Here is a 23234-nt window from a genome sequence, read left to right as displayed (position 1 = left end):
AGGGAGTTCTGTTTTAAGACTGGAAGCCTTTTGAGGTCACTTCCAATTCTGAGATCCCTAGAATCTAGCCCCGATTTTTAAGGGTCCCTAACCCAAGTGGGGGGCATGGGATCCCCTATGTTCTCATTGATTCTGTCCTTGAAAAAATTTGTCTGCATCCCTCTGCCAGCCTCATTCCAGTCACGTAAAATCAAAAAAATGCCTCCAGCTAGCGGACACCCTAAAGATCTTCTAGCCCAGACTCATTCTACAGATGAGAAAACTGAGGCTCAAAAGGAACACCTGCAGTTTGTCACTGAGCGCCGCCTCGCTAGTACTCCTCACAGCACAACAACCTGGCAGAACCCTCATTGAAGAACATAGTTCTTTCATTACACAGCATCACAGACTAATTATTGGGTATGATCCTCCCCCCCTTTACAGACGGGAAAACTGAGGCCCAGTGTGTTGTTACACACTTAAACATTCAATGTTCCAGAGAGAGGACTCTCATTATAAGAACTATGGTCCCACCTAGAACAGTTCCATGGGTATGTATGACCCATTTACCAATTTTTTCTTTTCTTTTAACATCCATTACCCAAAACAATCCACTCCTTGGTGGTTGTCCTTCATTCTTGAAGAGCACCAAAATGCTAGAGTTGAATTACCATGTGCCCGACTGTTGCTGACCAGACCAATAGGAGTTCGGGATGCTCTGCCACAGGTCCCCATGAACATTTGGGGTGGGCTCTCTAACTTTGCGCATCTTGCTTTTCTTCTGAGCTAATTCAATTCTGTTCTGCTCATAGAGCACAGGACCTTCTCTGATGAGGGCACACCATACTGGATGGTCTGTGCCAGTGTCTCCCATGTCTTACAATCAATTCCAAAGTTCTCTAGAATTTGTATCAGTTTTTCTGACTACCTTGGGAGCGCTTGCCATGTGTGAGTTCTCCATAAAGTAATCTTTCTGGCAAGTGTAGTGTCTCATGGTGTCTACTATATGTGGATGGCCGGAGCTATTTTATTCCACATATCCCTCTCTTCTCCCAGGCCCTGGAGGACTTAACCCTTTGATTTCCAGAGCTCCAGCAGCTACCAGCTGCCCTTGACATTGTGGGCCTATCCCCTTATGATAGCGTTAGAGAAGACTTCCCCAAACAGACCCTCGAAACTCATGAGCCAGCCTTCCTCTCTTCTCCCTCACAAGGTCATGATGAAACCATCCCCCATGATGTCATGCAGAACCTACCTTCCTCTTCTTGGACCTGCCTTCTGCCTGCAGGGTCCGGGTACACTGTTCCACACATTCAGAGAAGCTCATGTTACTGTGGTCAGCACTGTAGTCCAGGTCAGCCAGCCTGGCCAGGGAAAGGATATAGTTACAGGCTATCCTCAGGATGGCCAGTTTGGACAACTTTTGGCCATAAGAATAGCAGGGAACCTAGAAAGGACAACAGAAAACGTTTAGGGCAAGGGCTAGTGACAGATACAAGGCCGAGAGATACAGCTTGGGCGACAATAGTGACTTGTGATCACGAGGGGGCCGTGGGAAGATGGGGATAACATCTTTGCATTGGTTACAACTTAGAATCATCGAGTCTGGGTCAGAAGGCGCAGCTACCTCATCCTATAGACGGGGAAAATGGGACCTAAGAAATGTGACTGGTCCTAGCAGAGCTGAGATTTGAATTCAGGTCGGTATCTTTTTCCATGAAGACAAATAGAATGAAGTGGACGAAGCCGCGTGACTCAGAGAACGATTCTAGATCAAACCCTCGGCTCTTCAGAGGTCCCACTGCAAGAAAAGTCTGGCCATTGCTTAGATTCAGAGTATTCAACTAAATTCGATAAATATTTGTTAAGTGCCTATGGCCTAGGATACAAATAAAGGCAAAAAGCAGTCCCAGGACTCGAAGAGCTTACAATCTAATGGAAATGTACTATTGAATGAGCTGATGAGAACTCAGCAAGAAGGTCTAGATTATTGTTAGGCAGGAGGGCTTCTCCCGACAGAGCTTCCTGGATCCGGTGGGAAAATGATTTGAAGATTTTAGAAAGATCTTTGACAGGTAATCCAAATGGAAGAGGATTTAGGTCACAAGAAGTCCAATCATAGTCCATGCTGAGCTCCAAGTATTGGAGTGTAACGCACAATTTTAGTCACCACGTTCTGAGGACATTAAGGGAAAGAAACGGCATCGTGGATAGAGAGCCGGCTGTGAAGACAGGCTATCCCGGGTAGGAATCTTACCTTTGACATGTCCCAGTTGTGTGACAATATCTGCTGTCGCATTTATATGCTCATATGATATGAGGTATCATAGGGTTGTTATGAGGCTCAAATGACATAACAGATGGAAAGAACTCTGTATAGTGTAAACTTTACAGTTTGGATGTTTTACAGCATTAAAGCACCAAACAAATATCAGTTATTTTTGATAAACTGGAAAATGTCTGGAAGAAACTGATTAGGATGGTGAAGGATCTAGAAACCCCATCAGGGAAAAGTCCAATCAGTCAAAAGTCAAAGAGTATTAAGCACCTACAGAGACAAAAATAATACAGTGCCAGCTTCCAAGGAGAATCGTGTAGACATTTAAGTATATACAAAATATGAGGATAGGGACTGTGATTTCAATGTTATAGGAAAAATATAGATAAGTGCACAGGGTGTTGGACTTGCAGTTAAGAACATCTGGATTGAAATCGAGCCTTGGAAACTTACTAGTGTGTTCATCTCTGTTTGCCTCAGTTTCCTCATCTGTAAAATGGCAGCACTAACTCCCAGGATTGTGGTGAGGATCAAATGAGATAATATTTGCATAAAACTCTTAGAATATAGTAGATACTATATCAATGCTTCTTCCCTTTCCTTCTTCGCCTTGGAGATTAGCACCTTCTCTATACTTTGAGTCTTAGAGTGTGGCCAGAGCAATGAGAAATTCAGTGGATTTGCTAGGGTCACACAGCCAATATATGTTGAGGTGACACTTGAACTCAGGTTCTCATAGATATCTCCAAGATCGACCAACTCTGTCCACTACTCTGAGATATCTCCCTATGCAAAAAACAAACACAAATTAATTGTATAAGGCACTAATGTAGCTGGGATGGCACTGGGAAATTGGGAAGGGTGGTGTCTGAGCTGAGTTTTAAAGGAAAGCAGGCTTGGTTGATGGTACTCGGGAGATTCCAGTGAGCCAGGTACTACAAGGCTTTTTAAAAATCCCCATTTCACTGAGGCAAACAATTGAAGTGACTTTTCCATAGCTAGTAAGTGTCAAGGGTAGAATATGAAACCAGACTTCCTGGATTACAGGTCAGCACTCTTTTTTTTTTTTTTTTTTAAATCACATTTCATTGTCTTTCCCACTCCTTAATTCTGTTGTCTTTCTTCTGTTGATTATTTCCTATTTATCCTGTATATATCTTGTTTGAACATAATAATGTGCACGTTGTCTCTCCCATTGAATTATGGGCTTCTTGAGAGCAGGGACTTTTTCCTCTCTTTGTATCTCCAAAGTATAGCACAGTGCTTAGTATACAATAGGCCTTTGATAAATGTTTATTGACTGACTAACTTCATAAATGAGATAACCTGTCTTAAAAGCCCTAATATAAAAGCTAGTTATCATCATTGTTAAAAGAGAGGCCTATTTACCTCTCACTCTACTACAATAAGGGATGATGGGAAAATCTAGGTTGTCCTAGACAGGTACAGTCAAGACTTTGAATTTTCCACACAAAATACTTTTTCCCTAACGGAGCACTCGGTGTACGCTACATCTGAGAAATCCCTGGGACCCTTTAAGGACTAACCTGGGACTCAGAGCACAGGAACTGGTCCAAGGGCCTATCCTAGCTGCACAGAGATCCTGGCAAGTTAACAAAGGACATTTGTGTAATAGAGCTGGGTCCCAATTAGTTCCAATAAGGAATCCCCTGAAGTGATCCAATGTATTTGACCTCACACCATTCAAACTTATAATTATGTAAAATGAGGCGACTGGTTCCAACCCAATGGAAACATGCAGTGTGAATCTGAATAATGCAACTATTTCAGATCATCCTTATTCCACTAATCCAGACCAAGATATATTTTTAAAGTGCCATAAAGTAGCATTTGAATTCCAACACTTAGTTTCCTGAGAGTGAAAGTATGCTCGCTGAACAATTAGTCAATTTAGGGCATTTAGATGGCACAGTGGCTAGAGTACGAGCCCTGGAATCAGGAGAATCTGAGTTCAGGAGAGCCTGAATTCAAATCCAGCATCTGACACTTGATATGAGATATGTGACCCTGGGCAAGAACACCAATTGCCTTATCAAAAAAAAAAAAAAACAGAAGAACAACTAATCATCTTGCTCTTTAACTTTAGAATCTGATACTACTGCTCTAGGCAATAATAGCTAACATTTATACAATGCTTATTATTTGTCAGAGACTGTACTGAGAGAATTTTATAAATATCTTATTTGATCCTAACAACTCTAGAAGGTAGGTGCTATTATTATCGTCTTTTTCATATGAGGAAACAGGCAAACAGGAGGTGATTATCCACAATCACACAGCTAGAGTGAAGCTAGTTTTGAACACGTCTTCCCAACTCCTCTTCATGAATTCAAATCCAGCCTTAGATATCTATTAGCTGTGTGATCCTGACCACATCCTTTAACCCTGTTTGCTTCAATTTTATCACTTGTAAAATGAGCCAGAAAAGGAAATAGTACTGCAGTACCTTTGCCAAAAAAACCTTAAGTGGGGCACAAAGTGTCATTTGCAGCTGAAACTGAACAAATCAAAAACAATAAATGAGTAAACACTCAAATATTTGCTGGGTGAATGGATGGATGGAAAGGATTTCACGTAAACAAAATTTACAATAAAGTCAATCAGTCACATATAATGATTAGTCAATTGGTAGTGTTACATAATAAATCAGCATTTTAAAAAAGGAAGTCACATAAATGACCATAATCCTCATAATTTAAGATTGTAAAATACTGGAGTTGGAAGTTTAGAGATTACGAAGTCCAACCCACCATTTTTGCTAATAAGGAAACTGAGGCTCAAAAAACAATCTAGATTTTTTTTCTTTGTTTCCCCTGTTTTAATACCTAGGTCCACAAACAATATTGTAGAAATGGACAGTTTTCCCTGATAATGTATACTATTATTATCATTATCGAAACCACTAGTTGACACATAAAAACTGAATAGCCCAATTAGAGCTTCCCAAGAGCCTTAGAACTAAGGCTCGAATCCTCGAATTGGAAAGAACCTCAAAGGTCATTTTGTCCAACTCTACTACTACTGTACCCAGCCTTTGCTTGAAGACCTCTAAAGAAAGGGAAGTTGCCACCTCTGAGATCAGTCCATTGCACCATTAGAAGGCTCTAATTTGTTGAAATTTTTTCCTGATATCAAGCCCAAGTTGGCCATTTTGCAATTTTTACCCACTATTCCTGGTTCTGCCCTTTGAGGCCAAATATAAGAAAACTAATCCTCCCTCCACATGAGCCTTCAAATACAAGGATTGTATCCTCCAGAATAAACATATCTAGTTCCCTCAACAGATCCTCTGGGTTAACTTGCCAATGGATACCATCCAGCTAATCAATTTCCTTCTTAAACACTTCTGAACTTAAACAGAACTGAACATAATGCTCTAAATGAGGGCAGAGTACAATGTCAATCTATCACTTCTCTATTCCTGGAATTTAGGTCTCTCTTAATATATCACCAACTTGACCTTGCTGATGCTTTGAGCTTTCAGTCCACCAAAGGGCCCAGCTCTCTTTCAGAACAACTGCTGACTATCTATGCTTCTCTCAAGTTCTACTAGGGAAATTGACTTTTTGAGCCCACATACAGGACTTGACATTTGCCAGTCCTGAATTTCACTTTAGGAGAATGCATTCCATGAAACAGTCCAATACTCTGTTGTCTCGTTCCCTGTCCATTCCCCGATCCCCATCCTTTCTTCCCACTTTCTCATCTGAAACTTCCTTGAATGAAGGGGTTGAAAAGGCTTTGGAGAGAAGACAAATTTTATATGCCACGGCACATGTCATTATGTCTGTCTGGCCCAACTGTCTCCCAAGTGTCTTCTTATGAATATTTGAGAATCAAATTCCAGAGAATATTAGTTTGTATTTTAAATATATTAACCTAGTGGATGTGAAGTCACTTGTCAAGGTCACAAATGTCAAACAATTGAAGGTTCCTATAGTATAATTTAGGAAGGGGAATGCTGAGGAGATAGATTATTATAATGGAAGGCTGGTGGACAGTGTCAAGTGAGTGGGGAAAGGATCTTTCGGAATATCCAAATGGTTTCTGAGTCAATTCCAATGTCCCAATCATCCTCCTGGTTGAGTAATTCTCCCCCTAAGTAAGCAGGGGCTGTCCCCTTTCACCCAGGCTCAGAGTACTTTTTGATACCAAGAGTTTGGTACAGAAGGTTCCTAAAGGAAATCCAAACATTACTGAAATAAAGTCTCCTTTGGGACTGGCCTTTAGAGTTAGCTTACCAAGTACACACACATATACACACATCCACATAACCCCCACACCCACACCACCACTACCTCATAGTTACACTTGGTTTTGTGTTGTTTTTACTCTCAGTCAGAATCAGAGAATCACATCAATTTAGAGCTGAAAAAAGACCTTAGAGGACATCAAATCTAATCTTTCATTTTATACAAGGAAACTAAGACTCAGAGATATTATGTGAATTGCTTGCAATCATACACAGTCAATAGTATTTGAACCCTGGCTGCAAATTTATTGGGCTTTCCCACTGTACCACACTGCCTCTCAGAATCAGAGATTCTCAGAGTTTAAAGGATCATAAATTTGTAGTTGAAGTTGGAAGGGGCCTCATGGGTTACCTAGTTCAACTGACTCCTTTTATAATGAGGTGAAACTCAGTTTCCTCAGAAAGACTTGCCAAAGATCGGACCACTAGGAAGCAGGAGAGTGGGTACTCAAACTCATCTACTTATACATTGCCTCCCTCCAGTAGAATGTAAGCTCCTTGAGGGTAGAAGTGGGTGGTTTTCACTTTTATCTTTGAATCCCTAAAACCTATCACAGTGCTTGCTGCCCCCTGGTAGGCGATTAATGATACTTCCTAAATTGAATTAAAATCTAGGACAGGAAACTCCTCAAAGGCCCTAAGAAGCTGATTTCATTTGAGTCTCGAAATATTGCTCTGAGAAGGCGGTGCTCTAGTAATTCTCATCCCCATTGTATAGATGAAAAAGCCAAAGCTTGAAGAGGTGAGCTTTGGTCCTCCATGCCAGGTTTCCCAGCCAGGAAATGTCACCAGTGGGAAGGGAGTACAGCTCTTCCTGCCTCGAGGGCCAGCACCTTATCTCTTTATACCATACAGCCTCTTAGAAGGAGAACCCACCAGAAGTAAAAGGCGACTCCAGGACATTCCAAGGTCCCTGCTACCCCCTCCCACTCAGGCCCATCCAAAAAAAGTTGGCAGAACAATGAGTTGAGGTTGTTCCCAGCAAGAATCCAGGGGAACATGGTGCTTCCCCCCTCCCTGTTCCAAACTCCTTTATCAGCTCACACAAACAAACAAGGCGTGCTGCACAGGAAGGGTACCAGTCCCGGAGGCTGGGGGTGAGAAGCCACAGTGCTTCAGCCCCCAGCTTCACTCCCAAGCTCCCTAGGCCAAGTCAGACCAGGCCTCCAGGAGGGGAAGGACTCAGTGAGCAGCTGAGAACCCTCTGGGGCTCACAGAGCCCAGCCCTGTGTCCAGATGGGCACAAACGAAAGGTGAGGGCAGAAAGAAATGAGAGGAGTGGGCACCAGGGGAGGTGAGCTGGTCAACAGCTCCTTGAGGCTGCTGGAAGGTAGCGATAGCAAGGGCAGCACTGTGAGAACCGGCCCTGTCTTATTGTTTTCTCTGGGAGGCTTGGCCCAAAGAATTTCCAGAAGGTTCATTTAAACATCCAGCTTTTTTTATTAGCCCTTGGCTCTGTGACAGCAATGTTCCCTGGGGCAAGACAAGTCAGATGCTCTCAGACTGGGGGTCTGGGCTGGCTAGTACCCTGTGGAGGAGGGGGGGTAACAAGGGGAAAGAAGCAGAAAGGGGTCTGGTGCATCAGGTGAGGACTGGGCCAGCTGGCTGGGAAGTGGTGAAGGGGGGCTGGGAACTCCTGCCATGGTCCAGAGCAGGAACTCCTGTTTGCCATTTGCTCTCACAACTTCTGCCTGCCTGTGGAAGAGCTGACTTTACAAGAGCGTGGCTCCTCTTTGAAAAATATCTGATCCCTTTCATTCGCCCCTTCATCCCCTTCCCCCCATCCCCAGAGGAATCCGGTCTCAGGCTCTGGGGGGAGGATGAGGGAGGTTCCTTTGGATTCCTGACCAGGCCGGAATCCTTGCTGGGCCCTCCCTCCCTCCCCCCCACCAGCAGCTGTAGTCCTGAGAAATACCTCCTGGAAAAGCAGTGACCTCAACAAGAGGGACAGACTGTCTGCCTGAGCCTGGTCAACAGCATTCTGGGTAAGGGAAACCCAGCTGCTTGGGGCACTCATTCTTAATGAGGGTAAGGGGCCCAAGAATCACTAATCTATTGGACAAGCTTTCTGAAGCAGCTGCGGAGCCCGAGGGAGAGTGTGTTGGATTTGAAGTCAGCAAGACCTGGATTCAAATCCTGCCTCAGACAATGAGTCCTTGGTCAAGTCACATAAATCTCTCTCAGCCTCAGTTTTCTCATGTGTAAAATGAGGATAATAATAGAAGCTGCCTCTCAGGGTTCTGATGAGGGTCAAATGAACCTCATAATTCTACAGAAATGCTATTATTATTATTATTATTATTATTATAAATTCTTTTACCAGTGCTAAGCATGGGGATACAAAGACCAACAAAGACTTGCCCTTCATGGAGCAGCATGGTGGAGTGAAAAGAGTCCTGAATTTAAAGGCAGAGCCTTGACTTTACTCTCTCCAGACTAGTCGCCAGTGTAATCTAGGGAAAAGCCCTGTCCTTGGTCTCCTCATCTTCACAATGAAGGCTTGGGCCTCGAACACAGAACACGTGCTCTCTGGCTTGGGGGCTTTCACACATGCTCAGTAGGTGACCCCCAGGGAAGCTGGCCCCTCCACGGCTCAGTCTGATCTGGATCTGGCTGCTGGACCCAGACGGCCGCTGAGGAGACCTTGTGGTCAGGTGACCTTGCCCAGCCTCCCTCGCTGAAATCCAATGCACTCGCATGCCATGGCATCCCCTCCCTAATGTCATGGTCCTCTTCGAGAATGAGGGGCAAATAACAAACAACGGCCATCTTGCCTCACGGAAAGACTGGTTCATCCCCGGTCAGATCCCAGAGGGCCCTTTCTACTCTGACTCTCTGGCTCTGACAGTCCCTCCATTGAGAGGTGGGAAGTGAAGGAAGGCCCAGGAGCCTCTGGGGCAGGTGAGGAACCTAGAATTATCTCCTAGGGGAATCTGGGCTCCGGGACCTGGGATCAGGGGCTTCTCCCGGAGATGAGTTGCATATAGGGGTCTCCTGTAATAATGTTCTCCTCCCTATGCTTGGTGACTATTTAAGATCCTTGCTAAGTTTCATTACCATTGGTGTGTCGATATGTCTGTGTCCGTGTATACTTTAAAATTAGCCTCCTAGAGGCAGATGGATCTGGAGCACTGCTGGCTTTTCACCGAGTTGGGCCACTTTGTGCCAAGCACTGTGCTGAGCACTGAGCGTCAGGAGGATCCTGCCCTCGAGGAGCAGTCGACATGCACAAACTTCAGGAGAAATTGGAGAAGGCACCAGCAATGGGGTGGGAGCAGAGGAGGGCCCGGGAAAGGGCAGAAAGTGGAGTCTGACCTAAGCCTTGAAGGAAGCCGGGAGGCCGAGGGGAGGAGAGGCAGCGTTCCAGCTATGGGGGACACCAGAGGGACATAACATCAAGAGCCAGAGTGTAGTGCTTGAGGAACGCAAGACCAGTGTCAGCGAGTAACGGAACGTATACAGGGGAAGAAAGCAGGATGGGAAACGTAGGAAGGTCCACGTTGTGATGGTTACTTTAAATGCTGATCAAGACTTTATTTTTGATCCTAGAGGTCGTAGGGCCTCTGAGGCTCATTGGTATGATCATGTTCTCATCTCTGCCCTGGAGGAATCCCTTGTCAGCTAAATAAAGGATGGAATGGAGCGGGGAGACCAATTAGAGGCCGTTGCAATAGTCCAGACAACAGGTGGTAAGCAGTTAAACTGGGGAGTAGCGGGGGGCTGGCTCTGTGAATGGACAGAAGGGGACATATGGGAGAGATGCTGTAAAGTCAGAAATGACAAGCTTTGACAAGAGAGATGAGGATTCCAGATTGGAACTGAGGTGCCACATTTGGGTGACTGGGAAGGAGGGAGTGACTTCAAAAACAATGAGAAAATTGGGAAAGGAAGAGGACTTGAGGGAAAAGATAACCAGTTCCCTTTGGATGTGTTGGGTGTGATATGTCAGTTGGAGATGGGAGGCTGGAGGTCAAGAGAGAGAAAAGATTTGGATATGTAGGTAAGGGAATCATCTATATGGAGATGATCGTTGAACTTATGGGAGCTGAGGAGATGGCTAAGTGAGAAAGGAGAGAGGGAGAAGGGACAGCCAGAATTAGTGGGCATGCATATAGAAAAACCAGCACAGGACGACTGCAGGACAGTATGCAAATGGGATGAGAGCAACGCCATGGAAACCCCGAGAGAAGAGGCTTCTAAGACACTCCAGACCCATTATTTTCTGCTTGAAAGCTGGGTCTACTTGAGATGTTGGGTGTGGTTGTGTGATACTCAACCATACTCCTTTCTCAGATCCCCTTTTACAACCAATGCTGGACCTTTGGGAGACATTGGTGGGAGGGTCCTTGGGAGGTAATGGTGGGAGGGTCTTTGGGAGATAATGATGGGAGCCGGCCTTTGGAAGGTAATGGTGGGAGCCAGCCTTTGGAAGGTAATGGTGGGAGCCAGCCTTTGGAAGGTAATGGTGGGAGCCAGCCTTTGGGAAGTAATGGTGGGAGCCGGCCTTTGGGAAACATTGGTGGGAGCCGGTCTTTGAGAGGCAATGGTGGGAGCCGGCCTTTGGGAGATAATGGTGGGAGGGTCTTTGGGAGATAATGATGGGAGCCAGCCTTTGGGAGGCAATGGTGGGAGCCAGTCAAGAAGCCTCCAAGAAGAAGAGTAAAAGATGGAGGAAGAGAATTGTAGGGATGGAATCCATGTGACCCCTGCCTCATGAGTACTATCTAACTAACATCACAAAGAACCAGAGATGTGGTCTCTATCAGGGAGGAGATTTGGCCAGAAGGATCCACAGATATGTTCAAGTCCAAACCCCTTGTCCAACCAACCAAGAGGCAGAAGAACAAAGGGAGAGTGACTTGTCCAAGATCACACAGACTGGAAGTAACAGAAGCAAAATTAGAAGCAAGGTCTTTGACTGCAAATCCAGCATTCTTTCCAAGTATCTCACAAGCTGTCTGGGGAGCTGGAACAGCCACATACTAAACAAATATTTCCCAAGCAACACAGCAATAAATGGGGGGATGGAAGAGAGAAAATGAAGGGAGAGGAGAGAAAAGAAGGAGAGAGGAGAGAAGGAAGGGGAAAGGAGGGGAGGTTCCCATCCCAGCAGCCCCCTCCCTCTCAGTTCTTTACCTTGCCCCTCTTCCTTTCCAGTCCCCATCCCTCTAATACAATCTTTCCCTGCAGAGTCTGTAGTACCATGGCTCCAGGGCATGGCTCCAGCTGGGCATACATGGTCTTAATCTGACAACCATGAAGGCTGTTGGCTGGGCATCTGGGCTGCTAAGTGTGCACTGCTGGCTTTCCATCTGCCCCCCACCCTCCCCTGCTCTGCTCTGCTGGTGGTTTGATGTTGTAGAATTTGTGCTTGAATAGGAGGCTAGAAATGAGAGAGCTCGTGTGTACACATAAGAAATCTCTCTCTGTCTCTGTCTCTGTTTCTCTGTTTCTGAGTCTTTTTTTGTCTCTCTGTCTTTCTCTTTACCTCTCTGTTTCTATCTTTCCATTGTTCTGTTTCTTTGTCTCTCTGTCTCTATCTGTTTCTGTCTCTATGTTTTCCTCTCTCTTTGATTATTTGTCTGTCTTTGTATTTCTATCTCTGTATCTGTCTCTCTCTGTCTCTCTGTCTGTATCTCTCTCTCTGTCTCTCTGTCTCTCTCTCTCTTGTCTCTCTGTCTCTGTCTCTCGCTGTCTGTCTCTGTGTCTCTCTGTCTCTGTCTCTCTGTTTCTCTGTCTCTGTCTGTTTCTCTCTCTCTGTCTCTCTCTCTCTCTCTCTTTCTTTCTGTATCTATTTCTCTCTCAAGTCTTGAAATGGACTTCAAAAGCTCCCTAACTCAACTTGTACTAGAAAAAGGGTCTCTATCACCCTTGACAAGTAGTCATCCAGTCTCCAGCTTTTGAAAACCTCCAAAGATGGGGAACTCCTTCCCTCTTATGGCTCGTTCTACTTATGAATGGCTCTGTTAGGAGTTAGGTGGCACAGTAGATGGACAGAGTTCTGGACTTGGAATCAGTCTTCCTGAATTCAAATCTGGTCTCAGACACTTACTAGCTGTGTCTGGATAAGTCACTTCACCCTATTTGCCTTGGTTTCCTCATCTGCAAAATGAGCTGGAGAAAGAAATGGCAACTCGTTCCAATATTTCTGCCACAGAAACCCCAAATAGAGTCACAGAGACTTGGACATGACTGAACTAGAACGGTTATTAGAAGATGTTTTTCTCCTTAATTAAGCACACCTGTTACTCTGAACTAAACAAATGTAACCCCTCTTCTGTATAAGAGCTCTTCAATTCCATGAACATATTGATCATTACCCCCCACCCTGACTCCTCCTTTCTCCAGGCTAAACATCCACAGATCTTTTGACCCAATCTCAAATAGCATGATTCTGAGGCCCTACAACTGCCCCCCTCCTCTGGAGCCTCTCCAACTAGCTTATCAAAGTCCCAGAACTGTACTCTAGGACAGAGTTCAATGGTACTATTATCTCCCTAGTTCTGTGAACTGTAGCTTTCTTAATTTGACCTAATATCACATTAGCTTCCGTGGGTGCCACAGGACACTGTTGTTGGAGAACCATTTGAGGATAAACTGCTATTGAGATCAGCTTTCTTGTGAAGTTGATTTTTTAAACCCGACTGTAAAAATTTACATTTATCTCTATTAATGATCATGTTATTCAATGTTTAAGAGTTAATAGTTATCATTATTAAATTATCATTAATTATGTTATCTAGCATTAATAATGATCATTGATAGCACTACTCTGAGATGACATACTTTTTATAGCAGGGGCTCTGGACATGGAGGTATTTGGAGAAAAGAAGAGCTCCCTCATAGCCTTTTAAATGACAACTTGTAATTTAATTCAACAAGTTTGAGCACTTACTTTGTACAGAGCCCTGTTAGTCCCAAGGGAGGTACAAAGATGAAGGATGAAAAGAATTACAACTCCACTCTCAAGTCTATTGGGAGAGAGGGTAAGACTTGAACACAAATAATGGCTAATACAAGGTAATAAAAAGTATTTAGTAGGATGGACTGACCAGGGAGGTATTGAGTTTCCCTTGCTAGATGACTTCAGGCAAAGACACAACAAACAGCCACTTATCTGGGATGTTGTCGAGAGGGTCTTTTGCAGATCTAAATTCAATTGGACTAGAAGAATTCTGGGATCTCTTTCGACTCCAAGATTCTGTGATTCACTAAGGCAGGAGGTCATAATCAGGGATCCAACTCTTTCCCCCCTTTTTCCATTATCATTAGTTTCCTTTGCAGTCCTATGTATTTTATGCATTAAAAAACACTACTCTAAGAAGGGAGTCCATTGGCTTTACCAGACACAGAAAAGGTTAAGGACCCTCCATCCTACTCACACCCAAAGGAAAGGTCATACCTCCTGCCTGAAGAAACATTCAAGGAGGGAGGCCCTGTTGCTCAGATACATTCCTTATTCTCATTCATCAACTCGACTGCACAGAGTCAGGTTTTCAGTGCATTGGACTTGGAGTTAGAAGCCATCCATGGATTCAAGTCACTGTCCTAGAGAAGAGTGAGGGCTCCCCTTACCTGATTCAGGGGTCCTCAAACTTTTTAAATAAGGGGCCAGTTCACTGTCCCTCAGACTGTTGGAGGGCAGGATTATAGTAAAAACAAAAACTTTGTTTTGTGGGCCTTTAAATAAAGAAACTTCATAGCCCTGGGTGAGGGGGATAAACGTCCTCAGCTGCTGCATCTGGCCCGCAGGCTGTAGTTTGAGGACCCCTGATCTAGATGTTTAAGGATGGACCAATAACAAATGTTTGGAAATTGAGAAACAACTGCCCTACATAAACATCAGAGCAAGGGTTGGGTGTCAAGGCCACAGAACTGGAAGGAAACTTCAAGGGGATCTAGTCCAATCCAGATCAGTGCTAGGATCATCTACGGTACTCTGGTCAGTAGCCATCCAGCCCTTGTTTGAAGAACTCCAGCCAGGACGGATGCACCGCCTTCTACGAAGCAGCTGATTCTACTTTTGGACAGCTCTCATTGTTAGCATTAAAATGTAAGTGTGAGAGCTTTGAAATATATAAGGGAAGGCAAAGGGGTTTCCCCAGAAACGACAGCGATTATGTTTAATGTGCAAATCCTTCGCCCTTAATGGAAGGAGAGATGAGAAAAGGGATCTGATCAACCAAGACAGAGAAAGTAAAGGACCAAGGCATGGATACTGGAGAGGAGGGGATGCTTGTATAAACCAAATGGGTTGGTGATAACGTATATGTTTAAGGAAAGGGACAAGTGTATGGAGAGCTGTCCTAGATTTGTCCTCAAGGGTCTGTGTTCAAACTCCGCCTCTCATGTGATGACAAGGAAAGAAAAAAAGACTAGCCAGGAACAGTCCATGGCAGCTGGCCACTGTGTATGTGTGTGTGTGTGTGTGTGTGTGTGTCCCAGCACATCTGGGTAGGGGTAACTCATCCAATTTAACTCCACCCAGAGTATGTACAGAAGAGGGTGGGGATCACAGAAAAAATTATAGGTTGGGACTCTGGGGACCTGGAGACATTGTCCAAAAAAAACCTGTGTTCACATTCTGCCTTCAACATTTCCTAGCTATGTGGCCCCAGAAGGAACAGTGATTTAATTCCTCCACTCCTTGGTTGCTTCACCTGCCGGATGGCCACAAGAATACAAGTGCTGATTGAGAGGATGGCTGTGAAGTCTTAATGATAATGTATATATAAATAGCTCTGTAACTCTTAAAATCCTATAAAAATATCAATCATCATCATCATCATCACCATCTTCATCATCACCACCACCAAGATCATCATCTTCACCACCACCACCACCATCACCATCATCATCATCATCACCATCATCACCATCTTCATCATCACCACCACCAAAATCATCATCTTCACCACCATCACCACCATCACCATCACCACCATCACCACCACCACCACCATCACCATCATCATCATCATCACCATCATCACCATCTTCATCATCACCACCACCAAAATCATCATCTTCACCACCATCACCATCATCACCATCACCACCACCACCATCACCGTCACCATCATCATCATGTCTTGGTTTTTCTATTGATTTGATCGCTGTATGACCATCAGCATGAATTTTGGGTACTTCTCTCCAGACTTTAGTTTCCTCATCTTTAAACTCGGACATCCAGTTTTTGGAAAGTACTGGTACTTTGGAAAGTACTCTAGCTTCCTAATCAGACCTAAGTTGTAACCCATCTCCATCACTTACTTCCCGTATAACCTTACTGTAGGAAGGTCACTGACCTCATTTTCGTCATCTACAGACAAGGATAATCCCAGGGGCTTTGCCAACTGTAAAATCCCATGATGCTCTGGATCCCTCACTCCCCTTGCTGGGGATCCCTTAAGGCTGGAAAAAGAGAACTTTTCCTTTAATAAACCTTTAATGGGGAAGGGAGGATGGAGTGGGGAGGGGGTGAGAGCTGCTCTGCTCCTTTGCAAGAGAGAGAAACCCTGAGCTTGCCAATTTCATTTCCAAACATGGATTGTTAGTAAATCCCCCAGGTCTGGAGGAAGCCTGATGGAGCTGATAAAGTTGGGTCTGTGGAAAGAGCGTGGGCCAGGATTCCAAAGAGCTGGAATATAAATATGGCTCCACTGCCGAATTATCTCATGACCTTAAACAGCCCACTTAGTTTCCTGAGGCTCAATTTTTCCAGCCAGTAAAATGGGTCTAATTATACTTTCTTTGGATGACCTCACAGACACAGTAGAAGGAATAAATGGATGGAAAGAGCTTTTAAAAGATTTAAATCAGTCACCATGTTTTGTGGACTCCAGCTCTGAAAGCTCTTTCCCATCTGTCCCTTCAGTTTATATATTATATGTGTGTGCATTTATAATGTGTTTATATATACACATATACACACATAGAATATAAGCTTTTTGAAAGCAAGGATTATTTAATTTTGTCATTGTTCTTGTACCTAGCACAGCTCCTAGCATACAGTAGGTGCTTAATAAATGCTTGTTGGATTGAGCTGAATCCAACATTGGATTGAGGTTAATAAGATTATTACTACTAATAAAAGCTGCCATTTGTATAAGCACTTTAGAGTTTGCCACATGTTTTACATGGACCACATTCCTGGAGCTTTTCCATCTTCAATGTCACCAGCCTGTAAAGGGCCTTGTTACCTCTCGCCTAGACTGTTGCAACTGCCTCTTGACCAGACCTCTCCCCAGCTCCATGATCTCTAGTCTCTCCCCCTTTCTTTCTCTAGCTTTCACAGGAAGCAGCAGATTTGTGTTTCTGGTACCCAGTTCTGATCACATCATTCCACTGCTAATATATACACACATATGTACATATATATGTAAACAAGTGTATGTACATACATATGTAAACATATATGTGTAGATGATTTGTGTATATATACACACATATACTTGTGCATAGAAATATATATGTATTTGTAATGTATATATATGTAATATATATATTAATTAAAATAATTTTCTAAACCTTCTATAGCTCCCCATTGCCTCCTGAAGAAGTAGTCCAGGCTCTTCTGTCTATTATAAGCAAATGGAGTTAGTCTCTGTCTCCTCTCACTTCTATACCTCACACTCCACCTTTTCTCATCTCCATGCACAAGCTGTTCCCTGGAACGAGGAGCTCAGAGGAGAACTGGATGGAACTCTGCACCTGGAGTCAGGAAGATCTGAATTACTAGCTGTGTGACTGAGGGCAAGTCACTTAACCTATTTGCCTCAATTTCCTCAATTCCTGTAAAATGGGGATAATAGCAGGCCTGCCTCACAGAGTTGTTGTAAGGATCAAATGAGATAATATATGTAACCCAGTACAGTACCCGGCACAAGTAGGTGCTATATAAATGCTTATTTCCTTGGCCTGGAACGCCCTCCCCACATCTCCAGCTGCTGAAAGCCCACTCAATCTTTGAGGCAGACTGAGCTTCCACCTCCTTTAGAAAGTCCTTCCCTGTTTCCCTACACCCCAGCCTCCCTGTAAGTGACCCTCCATTCCACTTTGCTCCCACCTCTCTTACCTACTTACCCAGTCCTGCCATGTATTTTATTCATGCGGGAACCTTAGCAATTCTACTAAGATTATACGTGAGAGCGGACAAAGGAACGTGACGAGCTCTCCTTGGGATAGGGAACCCCATTTCCCAAGGCAGCTCTGTACCTTGTAGTCTTAGAAAGCTGCCTCAAGGAGGGGTGTCTGACTCATGGCAAGGCAGCAGCACAGCTACCAGTCATCCTCCCAAATTAAAATGGAATAGGGAAATATTTAGTAAAATAAATTAAAATACTGTGGGATATAGATAATGTTAATATGTGGCTTTCTAAGTCAATATGGCATTTTAGTAGCCTCCTTTTCTATTTGACCCCACTGGCCTGGTGCCCAGAAATGATTATTTGCCCAGAGTCACACAATTAATATGTGTTAAAAATTAGAATTCAAACACTAGTCTTCCAGGTTTCCTCTGTCTGCTTCCTCCCTGTGAACGGGGACCCTGTTTTATTTATCTCTAGCACCTAGCCCAGTGCATTGAACACACTAGGTTCTTTTTAAGCGTTAGTGAATTCAGTAAAAGCGTTGTATACAATATTGAAAAGTGCGCCTCTCTATCTTCCTTTCAGAAATGGGGAACTACAGGGATGGGATACTCGATTTGCCATCAAATCCAGAGTCACTTTTTCAAGTCTTTGTTCCAAAGGATGCCTCAGTGGCTAGATTCAGAAATGAATTTGATGTTAAAAAATAAATAGCATCAATTAAAAGAAGAGCAAATGTTTACAAAGCACCAGACAAAGTAGCAGTGTCGGTGCCAGCTGATGTCCGAGCCCATGCACGTTCCCATCGGAGATGGCGGGATGCCGCAGGATCCCCTCGCCACAGAGCCACAGACGGAAAGGACATCTGCCCCACGGCGGGACAGTGCCAAAGGGACCTCTGCCTGGTGCTAGTGGAGCCATCACAGGGGAGCTGCTTGGGGATGATCTATCCCTGGTTCACCTTCCCAGGAATAAAAAAGCTTTTTTCTAAATATATTGTTTGAAAACTCTCCTCTTCTCTCTACTGCCTCTACTCTTAAAATGATCATTTTAGTTCAAAAGTAAAGTCATTTCAGGACCTTTCTTCCAAGAGGTGTGTGCCATTGAGCGTTAAACTGGGAGGGGGCTAAGAAATCACCACTCCAACCCCCTGATTCTAGAGACAGGGAAACTGAGGCTGAAAGGTGAAGGACTTGCTTACTAAGTTCATATTCACTCAGTCGCAGAGGGAAAATAAGAACTCAGATGTCCTGTCTCTCCCAAACCATGATATCTCTAAGGTACCTCTTTCCCCAGTCTCCCAGATATACCTTCTGATCATGGCAGAAAGCAAAGTGTAAAAAGAGAAAGAATACTAATAAAATCTAAGCAGTTAGGTGGGAACCCCTGGCTGAACCTAGTTTGCAAGTTCAAACCTGCCTCAGACACTTACTAGGCAAGTCGATTAGTAGTTGTCTGCCTCAGTTTTCTCATCTGTCAAATACCTCACAGGGTTATTGTGGGGATCAGATGAGGTAGCATTTGTAAGGTGCTTTGCAAATCCTTAAGTGAGCTATAAGTACTCATAAATTCGAAAGATCTTATTGCTGCAAAGCAAAGAAGTATTTAGGAAATGCCCATTTAAAATAAAGTGCCGGGGGCAGCTAGGTGGCGAGCATCAGCCCTGAAGTCAGGAGGACCTGAGTTCAAATCTGATCTCAGACACTTAACACTTCCTGGCTGTGGGACCCTGGGTGAGTCACTTAATCCCAATTGTCTCAGCAAAATAATAATAAGTAATATTAAATATTATTTTAAAGTAAATATTAAATAATAAAGTGCTGACTATTTGGGAGTCAGAAAGTAGAGTAGTAGTAGAGGTAATAGTAGTGGGAAGAGTAGTGGTGGTGGTAGCTGGAGTACTAATAGTAGTGATGTTAGTACTAGTAGTAACAGTACTCAAGGTCAGAGTTTCGATTAAGCTGATAATTCACCAATGAAGGAAAGAGAGGAGCCCAATGATCAGTTTGGCTCCCACCCTCGGTCACCGGCAACGTATCTGCTAAAAGGATAAGAGAGGGTGCCTTGGATCTTGTCATCCCTGACTTCTTCTTGGATCCTGAGTGTCCCCCAAAATACTATCACGGGAGATATTAAGTGCCCCAGATGCATTCAGTGGGAGCCAAGGTGCCTCAGGACAGAGGAGTGCCTTCAGAGAGGCTGAGAGACTGGGAACTTCTTGGCTCTGGCTTGGGTGGGGATGGGGAAGGAGAAGGATTGCCTCCCCCAGTCCTTCCCCAGCGCACTAATCCAGCAACACTGCTGTGAACAGAGAAGAGCCTGCACTTCCCAGGCAAGTGAAGGCCAGCCTTCCCTCCTTCTCCAGATGCCCTATTTCCTAATCTCTCTGCTTCTTCCTGGCTTCCAGCACCGACCAGCCACACACCTCAGGCCGGAGCCGGGGACTGGGGGAGAGGGAGGTCCACTCAGCCCTGTGATGGGACTCCAGGCCGCCTCGCCTTTCTCTTTGCTCCTCCTTCCCCCCTCCTCTTCCAACCCAAGGGAGTGCTTTTGAAGACAGGAATTTTCAGCTGCCAGGAAAGTGAAATATGAGGTCTAAAGTCAGGAGGCACCAAATTGCCCAGTCATAGGAATCTGTCTTTCTCTCCAGCTGCAAAGCAGTTCAGGAGACAATGGCAGCCCTTGACCCCGGGAGTTCTGACTCATCAGCATCACCATCAACGTCAACATCATTTGTTCATGTAACACAAATTAAGAAAGCACCTACTATGTGCCCAGGGACAGTAATAGGAGCCACAGAACCAAAAGGGAGAAAAAAGTTTCCTGTCCTCAAGAAGCTTCCATGCTGGTGCAGTGGATAGAGCTCCCACCCCTGGAGTAGGAGGACCTGAATTCAAATCCATCCTCCAACACTTGACCCTGTGTGACCCTGGGTTACCCTAGATTGTCTCAAAACCCCCACCTTCTAATAGGAAGGAAGGGGGAAGAACATGTATATGTCCAAGCATAAATTAAATTCAGAATAATAGGAGGGGGGACAGTAAGACATTATGGGGACTCCGGAAAGGGCTGTTGCTGGATTAGAGTCCCGAGGAGGTCTAAGGAGCAGGAAAAAGGAGACATTCCAGGCAAATCACCATCGCCATCAAAGGGGGCAAGCCCTTCCTCCGACGGGTGGGGGCAAAGGTCACTTCTCATCCCAGGCGCTCTTTCTTCCGATCTCCCTCCCTCCCCATCTCCAGGCAGATAAGCAGACACCTCTTCAGTAAGAAAGACTAGCCCCACGGATTGTGGGAGGGGAGGTTCAGAACTCCTACAGGCTGCTGGGGGCTCGCAGGGGAGAGGAAGTACAGCTTCCCCCCAGCCCCGGGCGGACAGATAGTAAGGAGAAATGGCCTCCCCCACCCCAAGAAGCCTCTGGGCCATGTTTAAATGGGGGGGGGGGTGCGGGAGGGATTAACTACAGGAGGCATCTCAGAGGCCATCACATTCTGCAGAGATGGAAACTGAGGCTCTGGAAACGGAACGCGCTAAGCTTTGTGTGGATCTTAAAGCGAGGTATAAATGCTAGCTGCCATGAGGTCCCACATCGGCGGGAAGCCTCAGGGGGAATCCTGATCTCTCCCGGGACGCTTCCTCCTGGGACCAGCCTCTCCCCCCTCTCCATCCCCAGACCCGGGGCACCCAAGGGAGCCGGCCGCTGTGGGAGGCAGAGGAGCTGGGCCCTCGGGGCCGCCGCCCCCCGCCCCCCGCCTCGGGCTGGTCCACGGGGAGGAGGGCGAGCTGGGCGTGTGCGCGAGGGTGTGAGCGTGCTTGGCGTACCTGCTTCCTCAGCGCCTCGAAGGCGGCACTGATGGTGTGCACCCGGGTCCTCTCGCGGGCGTTCGCCAGCAGCCTCCGGGTCTGCTGGATGGCTTTGATCTCCGAGGAGGCGCCTGCACTTTCGCCCAGGCGCTTCCGAGGCGAAGCCGCCGAAGACTCGGGACTGTTGTTGTAAATTACGTGTGAAATGGACGAGAAGGAACTTCCCGCGGGACGCGGCGGCGGCGGCGGCGGCGGCGGCGGGGGCTGCGGCGGGGGCACGGGGGGCGGCGGGGGCTGCGGAGCGCTCTGGCGAGGGGGCGGCGGGCACAGCACGATCCGGGAACGCACGCTCTGCTCCCCGAAAGTCTGCGGAGCCTCTCGCCGCTCCCGGCTCCCGGGGGGAGCCGCCAGGCCCGCGGGCAGCGGCGGGGGCGACGGGGGCGGACCTCGGCCGGGCCCCAGGGGGAAGCAGCGTTTCCGCATGTCCAAGATCTCGCCGCCCCCGGGACCCCCGCCGCAGCTTCGGCCACCGCGGTCCGCCGGTAGCAGCAGCAGCTCCGGGCTCTCCTCGGGCGGCGCAGCCGCCACGGCCGCTTCCTTGGCCGGGATCAGCCGCTCGGTGCGCTCCCTTAGTCCATTGGCCGCGGGCTCCGGCACTTTCAAGTCCGCTCGGAAACTTTTGTAGCCGTTCACGCGCTTCGGCCCCTCCTGGGGCTTCCTCTTGAGCTTTTTGGGGCAGCTCACCTCCTTGATGCAGAGAGTCGGCCACGGCCCCCCCTCGAGGGTCGGGAGGCTTTTCATGTTAGGCTCCTGCCAGGGACAAGGTGAGGGCCGGGGGAGGGGGACCGGGACCCTGTTCGGGGATAGCGGGACTTCTCTCCCGTACTGTCCCCCCGGATCTTTTCCCGTCTTCTCTCTCTCTCTCTCTCTCTCTCTCTCTCTCTCTCTCTCTCTCTCTCTCTCTCTCTCTCTCTCTCCTACCTTCTCTTCCTTTCCCGCTCTCTTACCCCCCCCACTTTCCCCCTCCCTCCTTTCCCTTTTTTCCTCCCTGTCTCTTCTTTCTGTGTGTCTCTGTCTCTCTTGCTCTCAATCTGTCTCTCGTTCTCCCTCCTCTTCTCTCTCTCTCTCTCTCTCTCTCTCTCTCTCTCTCTCTCTCTCTCTCTCTCTCTCTCTCTCTCTCTCTCTCTCTCTCTCTCTCCCCCTCTCTGTCCCTCCCTCCCTTCCTCCCTCTCTCCCTCTCCCTCTCTTCTCTCAGCTGCGCCGCTGGGGCTCCTCAGGAGCGATGTGAGGCTGCCTCTTCCCGGAGCGCTCACGGTGTCATCTGAAGTCGCTGCCGCATTGCCAGCATTTTTGGAGAATGCACGCTGAGATCCATCTGTGTTTGTTTAGCCTCAGTTTACACAGAAGCCCTGTTAGTGAGATCAGTCAGCAGGCCGCCTGTTAGGGGAGACTGCTCCCACAGCCAGGAGACTTTCCAGCCTCCAGCCGCCCAGATGAGCTCCTTTAAAGAAACAGGAAGCATTTTTCAAAACAGCTGTGCTGCCAATCTCCTTTGTCCACTCTCTCTCTCTCTCTCTCTCTCTCTCTCTCTCTCTCTCTCTCTCTCTCTCTCTCTCTCTCTCTCTCTCTCTCTCTCCCCGTAATTCCTATAAACTTCTGCCTCATCCCCCCAAAGTTGATTTTCATTTACTTTTTACTGCCTAGAGTTTTCCATGTCCTTTTAGAATACTCATCACCTGCACGTGGTTTATTGACATTTCCTCCCTTCTGAGTCTCAAGGCTATGATGTTAGAGGGAGCGGTAGGAGGGA

At 46.3% G+C, this 23234-nt stretch overlaps 1 protein-coding gene across 1 annotated transcript in view; it reads right to left on the bottom strand.

Annotated features, from left to right (window-relative positions):
• Positions 1 to 22359, bottom strand: part of ATOH8 (atonal bHLH transcription factor 8) — a 49540-nt gene extending 27181 nt beyond the window's left edge. Inside the window, exons 1-2 of the mRNA XM_051974380.1 lie at positions 21443 to 22359; positions 1235 to 1426 (exon numbers count right to left, since the gene is read on the bottom strand). Of these exons, the coding sequence (XP_051830340.1) occupies positions 1235 to 1426; positions 21443 to 22225 (975 nt within the window). The 5' untranslated portion in view covers positions 22226 to 22359. The remainder of the gene's footprint in view (positions 1 to 1234; positions 1427 to 21442) is intronic.
• Positions 22360 to 23234: the final 875 nt, after the last annotated feature.

Source organism: Antechinus flavipes, chromosome 2 (genome assembly GCF_016432865.1).
Source record: "Antechinus flavipes isolate AdamAnt ecotype Samford, QLD, Australia chromosome 2, AdamAnt_v2, whole genome shotgun sequence".
Classification (NCBI taxonomy): domain Eukaryota; kingdom Metazoa; phylum Chordata; class Mammalia; order Dasyuromorphia; family Dasyuridae; genus Antechinus; species Antechinus flavipes.
The sequence above is the reverse complement of the archived record's forward strand: the minus strand, read 5'-3'. Positions and strand labels throughout refer to the sequence as shown.